At 37.4% G+C, this 14604-nt stretch overlaps 1 protein-coding gene across 1 annotated transcript in view; it reads left to right on the forward strand.

The window, feature by feature from the left end:
- The first annotated feature begins 323 nt into the window (after positions 1 to 323).
- Positions 324 to 14604, forward strand: part of TRAP1 (TNF receptor associated protein 1) — an 81824-nt gene continuing 67543 nt past the window's right edge. The window contains exon 1 of the mRNA XM_074196860.1: positions 324 to 493. Within this exon, the coding sequence (XP_074052961.1) occupies positions 397 to 493 (97 nt within the window). The 5' untranslated portion in view covers positions 324 to 396. The remainder of the gene's footprint in view (positions 494 to 14604) is intronic.

Below are 14604 nucleotides of genomic sequence, written 5' to 3' on the forward strand. Positions count from 1 at the left end.
GACAGAAGGTCGCCGAGGTCCCCTTCCGGGATCACACTCCAGCAGGTTGGTCTTCGCCTACGCCTGCCCAGATAAGCCCGCATTCTAATCTCCGCTCAATAACGCTTTTTCTTCTCTCTCATTCGCCAGGACGAGGTGCACGGGACGCCGGCGGGTCAATGGGAAAGCCTCTGAGGGTCGCTGGAGGAGCAGAGCACCCAAGGCGGAACGGAGGGCCGCGGCTGCGGTGCAGGCAAATGCCGTGGACACCCTGTCGCGCGGTAGTGACGTCAAAGGTTCCCGCCACGCGCTCCCCGAAGCCCCCAGGTGCCGCCTTGCTTTCCGGCTTCGGCCCTCGCCGATCGTGCTCCGTCCCGCCTCTCACCCCTGCCCCGGTCTACCTTCGGGGAGTAAGACATGGCGCGGGAGCTTCGCGCGTTGTTGCTGCTCGGGGGCCGACACTTGCGGCCTCTCCTCGGGCCACGGGAGCCGGCGCTGCGGACTCTTGCCGGAGGTAAGGAGCTGGCCCGGGCCGCTCCGGAGGAAGACGTGAAGAGCGGACCGCCGCCGGGGGAGTTGGGCTGGGGAGGATCTGCGGCCGGCCACGGAGGAACTCGGACGCCGGCCCTCCTGGGATTGCAGCAGCAGGGCTAAGCTTGGGCAGCACGTGCCTTTCATTTCTCTCTAAGGCGAAGCAGCAAACGGCCTCTTGCTGCTTCCGATCGTGAAATGTGATCGATTATCGATTATTGATTAGTGGCCCTTGAAAGACGTGTGAGACGCTTCAAACAACATGTTTGTTTAATGCGGTGTCATCGTGATAGACGGTGAAGGAGATAAAAGATTTGAGAGGGTGTCAGAGTCTAATAGAGATAGGACACATGCTCGTGAGAGGTGAAAGGTGGCCGGGGAAACCCGTGGAAACTGCTAGAAGGGCTCAGAGAGAAGTCAGGGTGAAGGGAGCTCGGGCAAAGAGAATGCTCGAAGGAACGCAACATGTCACTAGGGACGGTTTCGTTTGGATGGAGTCGTTGAATTGAGAGATGCAACATGAGGACATGGGAATAGTAAGGAGATATCCATTGTGCAGGGCCTTGAGTGTCAGATTCAGGAATATGAAAATTTCCTAGTAGGCCAGAGGGGGGCCTTTTGTATGTCTTGAGCAAATAATTTAATTACACATAAAATTAGTTTGCCATGAAGAATGTATTGACAAGGGCGGGGGTGGAGATGGCAAGGCCTGTTAGGGGTCTGATACAATAGATTATTAGATGGTTGATAATCATCTCCATGAATGATTGGGTATGAGATACTGGGAAGATGGAGGCAGGATACCTGGATACTAGGCAAACAGAAGGAAAATTGGGCAATAGCACAGTGGTGTGTGAATTAACTGGGATAAATTAAAGCAAGGTTATAAACATATGCAATAAATATTACAATCTTTACTCTTAAAAGAACTTTAAATTTGCAATAAATTTTTGCTGCAACCATTTTTCATGATTTTATTGAGTGTATTAAATGTTTTGAGATTTTCTTTAATTCATCATGAAATCATACTTTGAGCATGTTTAATATGAAGTATACCTTTGGTAAACAATATTTTCTTTTTCAGTTCTACCCTTTTCTGAACCCATAGATGAAAAAAAAAAGGTTTAAATTCTGATTGTAAACACCAAAATGAGGGTGGTTAGGTGGTGCAGTGGATAGAGCACCAGCCCTGGAGTCAGGAGGACCTTGAGTTCAAATCCGGCCTCAGACACTTAATGACCTAGCTATGTGGCCTTGGGCAAGCCACTTAACCCCAATTGCCTTGCAAAAAAACCCCAAACTAAACTAAACACCAAAATGACATTTTCTTATGTTGTACAAAGAACAGAAAACAAAAAAAGATAGCGCATGAAACCACAAATCTTTTATCTACAACTTCCTTTTCCTTTTAAGCATCTGATAAATTCAACATAGTTTTTTATGTGTAGTCTGTCCTCTTTGTTTACCCCTCTGCCTTTGTAAAAATATTTCAGTGACTTTTTTTTTGGCAGTAACCTTTTTCTTTTGACAACCCCAAATGTCATTGATATAAAAACAACAAAAATATAATCTTTGCACGTCAAGACTAATTTTGACAGTGGTTCTCCGAAAATGGCTTGAGTGTCCTGTACCTTGAACTTCAAGAGTCCTGAGCAACATACTTCATCTAATGACCTCTTGAAAAGGGGTTGGTCATTGTTTTTCCAAGTAATTCATATTATTCCCCCTACTGTTCTTATCATGGTTCTTGTTGATTATGCTCACTTTACTCTTCATCATTTCATACAGAACTTGGATTTTTTTCTGAATCTGTTCCTTTTGATCATTTGTTGTGTCCTGTTCTAGAAAATTTGTACTCTGATAGCTGCTTCCAACTGATGAGTATCCTCCCAATTTCCTATTCTTTGACACTACAAAAAGATGATTGCTGCTATAAATATTTTTGTATATATGAGCCTTTTTACTCAATCTTGGTATATTTGGCACAGAAATTTATTAGTGGTTTAAGTTGGTCAAAGAATATGCACAATTTAGTGACTTTGGGGGGGTATATTTCCAAATTGTTTTCCATATAGACTGGGTATACTTGTTTTCCTGAAGCCCTTTCAACAAGTGGCCTTTTATTTATTTTTGTGTTGTCTTTGTCAAACTGATAATAAATGTGATGAAAAACCTCAAATGTATTTTGATTTATATTTCTCTAGGAATATTTCTAGCCTGGTTCTCATTCAAGTCAACTCCTTTGGTGGTTTAAATCTGATAGTGGATCATTCAAGCAGTTAATACAGCAGGGGGAGGATATGCAGTAAGGATACCATTCACTGATGCAACTAAATAGAATTCCCCTGCATCTTTGTTGCCTCATGGTTGTCCATTAGTCAGTCACCAGAGAGAGGCTGGAGTTCTCTTGTGCCTCTTAATACTCAGGTGACCACAAAGTGATGCCAGCTACCTGACCAATTGCATCTTGGAGGGTGAGTGACTTCAGTACCTTTCAGGTGTACAATTTCTCGATCTTAAGAAATTGTGGAAAACGTGTATGGAATTGCAGCTTGCTCTGCCTTCAAAGAATAATCTAAAGTAGTCAGAAAATGTGTCAGTGGGGTTATAAACTTCACCTATGAAGGTTTATTGTAAAATAGAAAGAAGATAACTTAAAATGTTTGCTTTCGATCTTTTTTGAACATCGCCTTTGTTTTCCCTGACCTCTCTCTTTCCTAGAGAGCCATTCCTTATAATTTTAAATAAAGAAGACAAAAAAATTCACCAAATCCAATAAATATGACATTATGTGCAGTGTTCTCTAGCTACATACTTTTCACCTCTGCAAAAGAGCAAAAGGAAGTGAGATGCTTTCCTTTGTGGGGAATACTGTTAGTGAATGTGGCATAAATGAAGAGCAAGCAAAGGAGTTCATTGGATTAGTTAGATAAAAAGAACCAGGAGATAGGTGTCAAGAGCTGCATGTTAGTCATAAAGAAAAGTTAAACAATGCATGTTCATATGTAAACAGATAAGTTAATATAATTTGCTGAAGGAGGGAACACTTATAAATGGAGGAATTAGCAAAGTCTTCAAAGAAGCTGGTCACCCACCCAAGAGAGTCTTGAAGGACACTAGGAATTCCAAGCTGAGTGGAGAAAGTACATTCTCCTACCCTAAAAGGCAGCCTCCAATAGACATGGAGGGAGGAGATGGGAATGTGCAGTTGGGTGAACAATAATTCCATTTTTCTTGGATTGAAGAGTATAAGAGAGTTCATAATATGAACAAGTCTGGAAAGGTAATTTGGACCCAAACTATGAAGGACTTTCATTTCCAAGGATTCATTACTACTATCCCTGATAATATGGAAATATAAAGAGCCAATGTGGCTTTTATCAAGAACATGTCTTGCCAGACCAATCTTATTTCCTTTTTTGATACAATTCCTAATATAGATGGGAGGAATGCTGGATTTTTTACAAAATTTTTACAAAAAATTACCTGGATTTTTTACAAAGCTTTCAGTATTTTATATCATTCCTGTAGAGAACATGGAGATATATGGATTAGAGAAAAATAAAATCAAATAGGTTCAGAAATGTTTGGATTGTGAGCCTCAAAGAGTAATTGTTAATGGTTCAGCCTATTTTCTGCTGGACTTCAGTGTGGGCCCCTGAGATATAAATGGCTGTTTAATAACATTTTTATTAAAATAATTTGATTGGATAGAAATGAATAAAGACGTAGATAGTATGCTCATCAAATTTGCAGATAACACAAATGACATACCAAATGACAATGATTTTGAGAGGCTAAAATTTTGGGCCCAATTTAATAAGATTCAAAAAAGATGAATCTAAAGTTTTACGCTTATATACAAAAAAAAATAATCAGTATAAGGTATAAGATTTGAGAGGCATGATTAGTGTTGTGAAAAACACTGTGGAAGGTTAAGTGAACAATAAACTTAAAATACTTACTGTGAGTTCTGACCTCCAAAACTGGTATTTTAGGATTTATCCACAGTTGATTAACAATTAGTAGTATTTCTTCTTTAACTTAACTCTTTTATTTGTGTGAAGAATGTTTTTTAATTGTGTTCATATTGTTCCTTGGCAGGTATTTTTTAACTTCCTTTAGTTATTTGAAATGGAATTTCTCTGTCTTTTCCTTCCAGATTTTGTTGATAACATACAGAAAGGTTAAGGATTTATGTGAATTTATTTTCTATTCTGTAACTTTGTTGAAGTTGTTAATTGTTTCAACTAGTTTTTTCGTTCATTCTGGAATTCTCTTGGTAAGCCATATCTGTAAAAAAAGTGTAATACTTTTGCTTCTTCATTGTTTATGTGTATTGCTTAAATTTCTTTTTCTTGTTTTACTGCAGTAACTAGCATTTCTAGTACAATATTGAATAGCAATGGTGATAGTGACCAGACTTGCCTACTCCTTGATCTTATTGGCAAGGCTTCTAGCTTTTCCCTATTACGGATAATGCTTCTTTTTGATTTAGATAAATGCTGTTTATCATTTTAAGAAAAGCATTATTTAAGGGGCGGCTAGGTGGTGCAGTGAATAAAGCACTGGCCCTGGAGTCAGGAGTACTTGGGTTCAAATCCGGTCTCAGACACTTAATAATTACCTAGCCGTGTGGCTTTGGGCAAGCCACTTAACCCCATTGCCTAGCAAAAACCTTAAAAAAAAAAGCATTATTTATTCCTGCACTTTCTAATGTTTTAAATATAATGTGGGTTATATTTTGTCAAAAGCATTTTCTGTATCTATTAAAATAATCATAATTTTTTCTTTGTTGTGAATATGGACAATTTCTATGCTTATAGTTTTCTTAATTTTGAACCAACCCTTTCTTATTTTGGTTTTTGTCTTGCCCAAGTCACACAGCTAGGTAAATATTAAGTGTCTGAGACCAAATTTGAACTCAGGTCCTCCTGACCCCAGGGCCAGTGCTCTATCCACTACGCCACCTAGCCACCTCTGAACCACCCCTGTTTTCCTGGAATAAAGCCAGTCTGGTTGCAACAATTATTGCTGAAATTTACTTGTTAGTATTTCATTTTTTTTCCCCATCAATATTCATTAGGGACTTAGGCCTATAGTTTTCTTTATAAATTTTGACTCTTCCTGATTTAGGCATTAAGACCAAATTTATGTCAGAGTAGGATTTTTTCTTTACTAATTTTTTTCAAAGTATATGTAAGCATTGAATTAATTCTTTTTTTTTAGGGTTTTTTTTTTTGCAAGGCAAACGGGGTTAAGTCGCTTGCTAAGGTCACACGGCTAGGCAATTATTAAGTGTCTGAGACCGGATTTGAACCCAGGTACTCCTGACTCCAGGGCCGGTGCTTTATCCACTATGCCACCTAGCCGCCCCTTGAATTAATTCTTTTTTTTTTTTGCAAGGCAATGGGGTTAAGTGGCTTGCCCAAGGCCACACGGCTAGGTAATTATTAAGTGTCTGAGGTCGAATTTGAACTCAGATACTCCAAGGCCAGTGCTCTATCCACTATGCCACCTAGCTGCCCCCAAATTAATTCTTTAAATGTTAGGTAGAATTCTTTTGTAAATCCGCCTGGTCTTCAGTTTTTTTGTAACTTGATGAGTTTCTTTTTCTAAGATAAGGTTATATAAGTTTTCTATTTTTGTCCTCTGATAATCTGAGCAATTTATTTTTAAAAATCTTTATTCAATTTTTTCCAGTTATGCAAAAGTAGTTTTCAATATTCATTCATTTGCAAGTTTATAAGTTTCACATGTTTCTATCACCCTACGTTGTTTCTCCCCCCCCCCCCCCCATGGCAGCGACCAGTCTGGTAAAAGTTGTACATGTGAAATTGTGTTTAATATATTCTGAAAGAGGAATTAGAACTAAGGGGGAAAAACAGGAGAAAGAAAGGAAAAACATAAAAGAAAATTTAAAAAGTGAAGATAGTATACTTTGTTCTGCATCCAGACTCTATGATGTTTTTGTTTTTTTTTCTGAATGTAGATTCGTTTTCCAAAACAGGTCCCTTCGGTTGTCTTTCATCATTGAACTGTTGAGAAGAGCTGCTTATGTCATAGTTGATCTACTTCACAATATTGCTATAAATGTGCACAATGTTCTTTTTCCTGGTTCTGGTCATTTCACTCAGCATCTGTTCATGCAAACCTTTCCAGGCTTTTCTAAAGTCTGACCACTCTTGATTTCTTTCTTTCTCTTTTTTTAAAAATTTATCAACCATTATAATGTACTTAAGAACATTAAGTATAAAGAAATAAGAGTAGAATAGTGGTTTTCCCTTGCACCATTTTTACCTGAATTACATAATATGAAGAAATGAACATGATGACCGCAAGAACAATTCTGTCTTCCAAAATAAAAGTTACTTGTGATTCTGCCCAATCTTAGGTATTTACATTGTTGTGTCTCCTAAAAAACCTGAATTTCCAAAATGAAGATAAGAGTTGTAAGAAAATATCTTTTGATCACTAATATCTATTGTTAGTATCTACTGATATGATTCTACTGAAAAATCATTAAAAAGTTCACTCTTGATTTCTTAAGAATAATAGTGCTCCATAATATTCACATTCTGTAACTTATTCAGTCATTCCCCAATTGATAAGCATTCCTTCAATTTCCATTTCTTTGCCACTACAAAAAGGACTGCCATAAATATTTATGTACATGTGGGTCTTTTCCCCTTTTTTATACTCTCATTGGGATATAGATTTAGTAGTGGTATTGCTGGATCAAAGGTTATGCACAGTTTTATTGCCTTTTGGGCATACTTTGACATTTGAGTAACTTGTTTTTTTAAAAAAATGTTGATCTATTTCATTTAGATTGTCAGTTGGGCAAAAATAACTTCTGGTAATTGTTTTGATTTCATCTTTTTTCATTGTGAATTCACATATTTTTAATTTGATTTTTTTAAAAAAGAAAGCCAATATGTTTTATTATTTCTTTTTAAGTTCTTCACTTTAGTAGTACAATTTTTTGTTTTTGCTTTCATTTTTATTAATCCTTTGATTTTTTTTATTTTGTTATATAATTGAGTGTTTTTGTTGTTTTCCTAGGATTTTTAATTGCATGTCTGTTTTTTCCTAGCCTTCTCCATTTTTGATGTAAGCATTCAGAGAGAGAGAAATTTTCTTGTAACTAGTGCTTTTGTTTCATCTCACAAGTTTTGGTTTGCTCTTGTCATTATCTGTAATGAAATCATTGATTATTCTCATGATTTAAGAGACTAGGTGTCTTCCCCTAGCAGATATTGGGGATCACAGGCTATGCACAATTTTATTGCTTTTTGGACACAGTTCCAAATTTAGTAACTTGTTTTTTAAAAAAATATCCATCCATTTCATTTAAATTTTCAGATGTATTGGCAATTGGACAAAAATAGTTCCCTAAATTGGTCTACCTGGATATTTTGTTCTTTCCCTCAACCTTGGTGGAGTGCCTGCACAGCTGCCCATATGCTGTTTTCTGTCCTGGTGACCTATCCCACTCCCTCTCTTTCTTAGTTCTCTGGCATGGCACCATAAGTTCAGAGTCTGCTTTCCTGCTATTTTTGTTCAGAGCTTTGCAGCACTCGTACTTTTGGGTTGCAGCCTCTGCCAGGCTGCTAAAAGGGCTGATTGTCAAGGCATCTACAGCATTGGAAATAGGAAGCAAGGGGGTGGCTAGGTGGCATAGTGAACAAAGCACTGGCCTTGGAGTCAGGAGTACCTGGGTTCAAATCCAGTCTCAGACACTTACTAATTACCTAGCTGTGTGGCCTTGGGCAAGCCACTTAACCCCATTTGCCTTGCAAAAAACCTGGGAAAAAAAAGGAAATAGGAAGCAAGGAACAAGGGTGAATTTTATTGTGAGCCTATCTGATGGGAGTGCTGAATGAGTAAGGGTCATTGAACATCAATTCCTAGGTTTTGTTTTGTTTTACCTCTTTTGGATTCTGGATGTTTTAGATGATGGACACAACTGAAGTTGCTTATCTTTAGTGTATAATTTCTGGTTTGAAGAGATTGAGAGGTCATGGTGATCTGAATATAAGTCTAGTTCACCTTCTTGTTGCTCAAGTGACTCAGAAGTTTCAGCACCATGGGATTCTTGATTAATTTGTTAAACCTTATTTCCATATTGGTCATGTTGTGAAAGAAGAAAAAGAACAATAGGAAAACAAAAAGAAAAAATGAAAATATGTTTGCTTCAATCTGCCTTCAGGCCTCATCATTTCTTTCCCTGGAAGTGGATAGCATTTTCCATCATAAGTCTTTGGAATTGTCTTGGGTTTATTGTATTACTCAGGATAGCTCAGTCATGAAAATCTTTCGAGGTTTTCTGAAAACATCCTGCTTATCATTTCTTATAGCACAGCAATATTCCATCACAATCATGTGGCACAACTTGTTAAGCCATTCTCCAATTGATGGGCACCTTTAATTTCTAATTTTTTACCACCACACAAAGAGCTGCTAGAAATTTTTTGTACATGTAGGAGCTTTTTTCTTTTTTTAATGATCTCTTTTGATCTTTTATGTTCTCTAGTAGTTTGTATTACTGGATCAAAGGGTATGTACAGTTTGATTGTCCTTTGGGCGTAGTTCCAAATTGTTCTCCAGAATGGTTGGATCAGTTCACAAATCCATTATCAATGCATTTGTGTCCCAGTTTTCCAAATTTTATCATTTTTCTTTTCTGTCATACTAGCCAATCTGATGAGTATGAGGTGGTAGCTGAGATTTGTTTTAATTTGCATTTCTTTACTCAGTAGTGATTTTTAGAACATTTTTCATATGATTATAAATATCTTCAATTTCTTCATCTGAAAACTGTCTGTTCATATCCTTTGACCATTTATCAATTAGGGAATGATTTTTTTTCTCTTTTTTTAAAAAAATATTATTCCAACTATATGCAAAGATAGTTTTCAGCATTCATTTTTTTGTAAGATTTTGAGTTCTACATTTTCCCTCCCTCTCCCCTTTCCCTCTTCCTTCCCCATTTTCAACATTCATCCAAAATGTATATGCATATTTTTCAGTAACATACTTTCCTTCCATCCTCCCTTTATACCTCCCTCCCCTCTGCAGCAAGCAGTGAATTTTGTGCATGTACTTTTGTGTTTAAAGTATTTACAGATTAGACATTTTTTGTGTGAGGAAATAGGATTAAGGAAAAAGAAAGAGAACCATAAGATAGGAAAAAAATAAGAGAAATTTTTGAAAAGTGAATTTAGTGTTCATTTAGATTCTGTAGATTTTTTATGCTTTGGATTGTTTTTCTTCCTCTGGATGTGAACAGCATTGTCCAGAGCAGGTCTCCTAGGATTGTCCTAGCTTTCTGAACTACTGAGAGGAACTCCATCTCTGAAGGTTGATCAACTCACAATGTTGTTGTTAATGTGTACAATGTTCTCTTGGTTCTGCTAACTTTACTCAGCATCAGTTCCTGTAATTTGTTCCATGCTTCTATATTCATAGTTTCTAATAGAACAATAGTACTCCATAACATCAATATACTATAACTTGTTCAGCTATTCCCCAATTGATGGGTATACCTTCAATTTCCAATTCCTTGCCACTGCAAAAAGAGTTTGCATTTTTCTTTAAAGTTTTGTTTGTAGAGGTTTTCAAGTATTCTTTTCTGCATTTATCTTTTTTAATTAATATTGTATTTGTTTTCCAATTATACAATAGTAGCTTCTACTTTTTTTGTGAGATTTTGAATTTTAAAATTTTTCCCCCATCCCTCCCTCCCTCCTTGCCCCCCTCCCCGCCCCCCCCCACATACATACACACACACACACACACAAAGACAGAAGGCAGTCTGATAATTGTGTTTGAGTCTTGTGTTTCTTTGTCAGTATAGTAGTTTTTTATGGTCAGGTTCTTTTTTTTGTTTGCTCATCCATCCAACCTGCTTCTTGACTTAGGACTTTTATGTTAGGGCTAGGCTCTGCTCACTTCTGTGTGGAAATGTCTGACTTGAGCTACCTTTTAATATCCTTTAACTGTTTTCACAGCTAAGTTGGGAAGCACTGAAAGTTTTCTGTGCTTCCAAAGTGGTCTGGAATGTATTCTTTTTAAAATTTTTGCAAGGCAAATGGGGTTAAGAGGCTTACCCAAGGCCACACAGCTAGGTAAATTATTAAGTGTCTGAGGTCGAATTTGAACTCAGGTACTCCTGACTCCAGGGTTGGTGCTCCATCTACTGCTCCACCTAGCCCCCCCCCCCCCCCCCCCCACTGTGCCACCTAGCCACCCTGTCTGGAATGTATTGAGCAAGATAATGAAACAGACATATTTTTGCTTAAGGAAAAAGCAGTGTGGAATGGTTGATACTTGAGATGGGTATACCAATTAGGAATCTGTTGCAGTAAATAGTGAGGGCTTGAACTGAAGTGTGTTTGTATAAGTAAATGTGATACCAGAGATGTTTTGTAGTTAGAAATAGCAAGATTCAGAAATTGGTTCTTAGAAATATGACTTAAAATGTGATATAGAGGTTTGAGCCTGAGAGGCTACAAACTGAGCTCTTTCAACAGAAATCGGAAAGTTTGGTAAAGAGGTCAATTTGATGAGAAAGGTAATGAATTCTGTTTTAGATTTGAATTGGAAAAACATTCATTTAGAAATGTTCAGGGGTGGCTAGGTGGTGCAGTGGATAAAGCACCAGCCCTGCCAGGAGTACCTGGGTTCAAATCTGGTCTCAGACACTTATTAATTACCTAGCCCTGTGGCCTTGGGCAAGCCACTTAACCCCATTTGCCTTGCAAAAAAGTAAAAAAGAAAAGAAAGAAATGTTCAGTAGAGGGGCGGTCAGGTGGTGCAATGGATAGAGCACCAGCTTTGGAGTCAGTACCTGAGTTCAAATTACCTAGCTATGTGGCCTTGGACAAGCCACTTAACCCCATTGCCTTGCAAAAAAAAAACCTAAAAAAAATGTTCAGTAGAATATAAGCTTTGGAGAGAAATGAGTTGGATATTTAGCTCTGTAATCATCTGGTCTAGAAATGATAATTAAACATTTGGGAACTGCTGAAGGTGGGTGTGGGTGTGGGTGACTAGATAGATAGACAGAATTGTCAACTGTGTCAATTGCTGCAGATTTCCAGCTAGGATGAAGACCATGAAAAGGCCATCAGATTTGGCAGTTGGTGATTAGAGAGCAATTTCAAGAGTGTTCCATCTGCTTGGGAAGACAAAGTTCATGGATAAGTGAAAAGTCAAATAATAGTAATACAAGAAATATAACAAGATCAGTTTTCAAATACATGCTTATAAATTAAGAGATATGTGAAGCCAGTATGAGCTTAGCATTTGTTTAGGATAGGTTTGCTTCTTGGAAGAAGAAAGGTTTTTGAGCTGAGCTTTGCAGGAAAGGTAGGGATTTTGGTTGGGATGAAATCTTTAGCTTTATCCTTCTTCCCTAGGCTTTTTTTGTTTTTGTGGCATATTTTGTCTCTTAATGCTTCCTATTTTGTATGAGCTAAACCACCAAGTAATTTAACTCTAGAACATTGTAATCTGTCATTGAGGTTTGTGGTTTTTCCTTTGGGGTGTTGGGGGGAAAGAGGCAAAGGAAGAAGCAGTGTAGATAACATGTTTGGTATCTGGGTTATCTATTTGAGGATTAATTCTAGATATCCTTATTCACCTGAAATCTAGTTGGACACTAAACAGGTTTCTAATTATGACTTTGGAATTGTACTGGGAAATATTGAAGTTACTTTTGAGAATCATAGTAGATCACGCCCTTCACCTCTTTCCTTTTGAATTTTGACTTGATGGAAAGGAGAACCCGAAAATAATGAAATCTCATTCCTTGAACTTTTTTTTTGTTTTTTCAAGGCAGTGGGGTTAAATGAATTGCCCAAGGTCAAATAGCTAGGTAATTATTAAGTCTGAAGCTGGATTTGAATTATTAAGTCTGAAGCTGGAGTCAGGAGGATTCCAGGGCCGTTGTATGATCACTGAGACATCTAGCTGCCCCTGTTCCTAGAACTTTTTTACTTTTTGTGCAATCATGTATTTTTTCCATTTTGATTTTATTGGAGTAGGGGAGGCTAAGAGGAAGAGAAGGAGCCTGTGTTAGTTAAAGAAGGATGAAATAGTTCTTGGTTTGGTTTGGTTTGTTTTTTGAGGGAGCAAAGATTAGAAGGGCAAAGCTGGAGAGAATAAGGCTAATAGGGAATCAGCCATATTAATTTCTTAGGCAAGCCAGAGAGTGATCATGAAATTTTGTTGGTAGAATCATCTGTCAGTAATATAGAAGACAGGTTGGTATGAGATAGAAAAACAAATTAGGAGGATCTTGAAATAATCCATGTTTAATTGCCTTAAGAATTGACAAGTCTTTGTGTCTATGTGGGTATAATTGAAACTGTTGAGTTTTGAAACAATTAGGTGTTACAATTCCTTTATTCCAAGTAGAGTATGAATTTCTTGAGGTGAGGTACTGTTTTATTTTTTATCTCTATATATCCCCAGGGTCTACCTAGCACAGTGCCTTTATATAGTAGATCCTTAATAAATGCTTATTAAATTGAATGCTTTATTCCCTTCCTTGGAAATTCTAGTCTAGCACCTCAGATCAGCTGGTTATTCATTGATCCTTTGCTGTAGTGCTCTTCCAATATATAACTTGTTCACTGTTTTTTTTTTTCCTAAAGGAATCCATTGAAATTTAGTACTAATATACTTTGTCATCATAACCTTCCAAGTAAGAAGCATATCAGAATAGGGTTGAATCAAGCCAAATGACTGAATCACATTGGCTTTTTAAAAGTTAGTGCTCAAATTCTCTTTGACCCAGAAAGAGCACTTTTAGATCAAAAAGAAAAAAAGGAAAAAAATTCTATATCTACAAAAACTGCATTTCTTTTTGTGGTGGCAAAAACCTGAAGTGAGTGTCCATCATTTGAGGAATGGGTGAATGAATTCTGGTATAGTAATATAATGAAATGCTATTATGTTTTAAGAAATGATAAAAGATTATTTCAGAGGAAACAGATTTATATGGATTCATGCTAAATGAAGTGAGTAGAATCAGGAGAACAGTTTATACTATAATATCAACATGTAAAAGCATTTCATTTTGAGAGGTTTAAGAACTTAAAAGTACAAAGTCTTAATCCTAGGTAGGTAGTGTACCTATCTCTTGCTAGAGAAGTTATGGATTAATCTGGAGAATTTGACATGTTTTTGGACTTGGTCAACATAAATTTATTTTTTTTTTGGCATTCTTACATGGGTTTTTTTTTTTGCTTTATAATATAATTTTATTTTTTTAATTTATCCTACTTTATTTTATTTTATTTTATTTTATTATTGTTTTTAGGTTTTTGCAAAGCAAATGGGGTTAAGTGGCTTGCCCAAGGCCACACAGCTAGGTAATTATTAAATGTCTGAGACCGGAGTCAGGTACTCCTGACTCCCAAGGCCAGTGCTTTATCCACTATGCCACCTAACTGCCCCCCATTTTATTTTTTTAATTCTCATTTTGTACAAATTTTTTTTTACACTAATAAAATATTCTTGTTTAAGAGTAAACAAAACACTCCCCCACCCCCCCATGAATATAGACTTGCTTGGGTGATAAAGTAAAGGGGAGAGAAAAGAAATTAAAATTTAAAAAAATAATAGTAGTAATTGTAGGTATGGCCAGGTGGTACAATGGACAGAGCACCAGCCCTGGAGCCATGAGCACCTGAGCCCCCATCTGGCCCCATACACCTAACAATCACCCAGCCGTATGACATGCAAGCCACCCAATCCCCACTGCCCTGCAAAAACCAAAAAGAAGGGGAAAAGAAGACCCAAAATAAAATAAAATAGTAATCATAGTAGGGGTGGCTGGGTGCCAGACAGAGCATTGGCCCTTGAGCCAGGAGCACCTGGGTCCAAATCCGGCCTCAGATACCCAAAGATCACCCTGCTATGTGGCCCCAGGCAGGCCACCCAGCCCTATTTGCCCTGTACCCTCCCCCAAATAATAATAATAAAAAATGTGCTTGTCTTTGTTCCAACACCAACAACTCTGTCATGGGTGGATAACATTCTTTATGGTAAATCCATCGCAAAAGTTGCTTCCATATTTTTCCA

The sequence above is a fragment of the Macrotis lagotis genome, chromosome 8 (genome assembly GCF_037893015.1).
Source record: "Macrotis lagotis isolate mMagLag1 chromosome 8, bilby.v1.9.chrom.fasta, whole genome shotgun sequence".
Classification (NCBI taxonomy): Eukaryota; Metazoa; Chordata; class Mammalia; order Peramelemorphia; family Peramelidae; genus Macrotis; species Macrotis lagotis.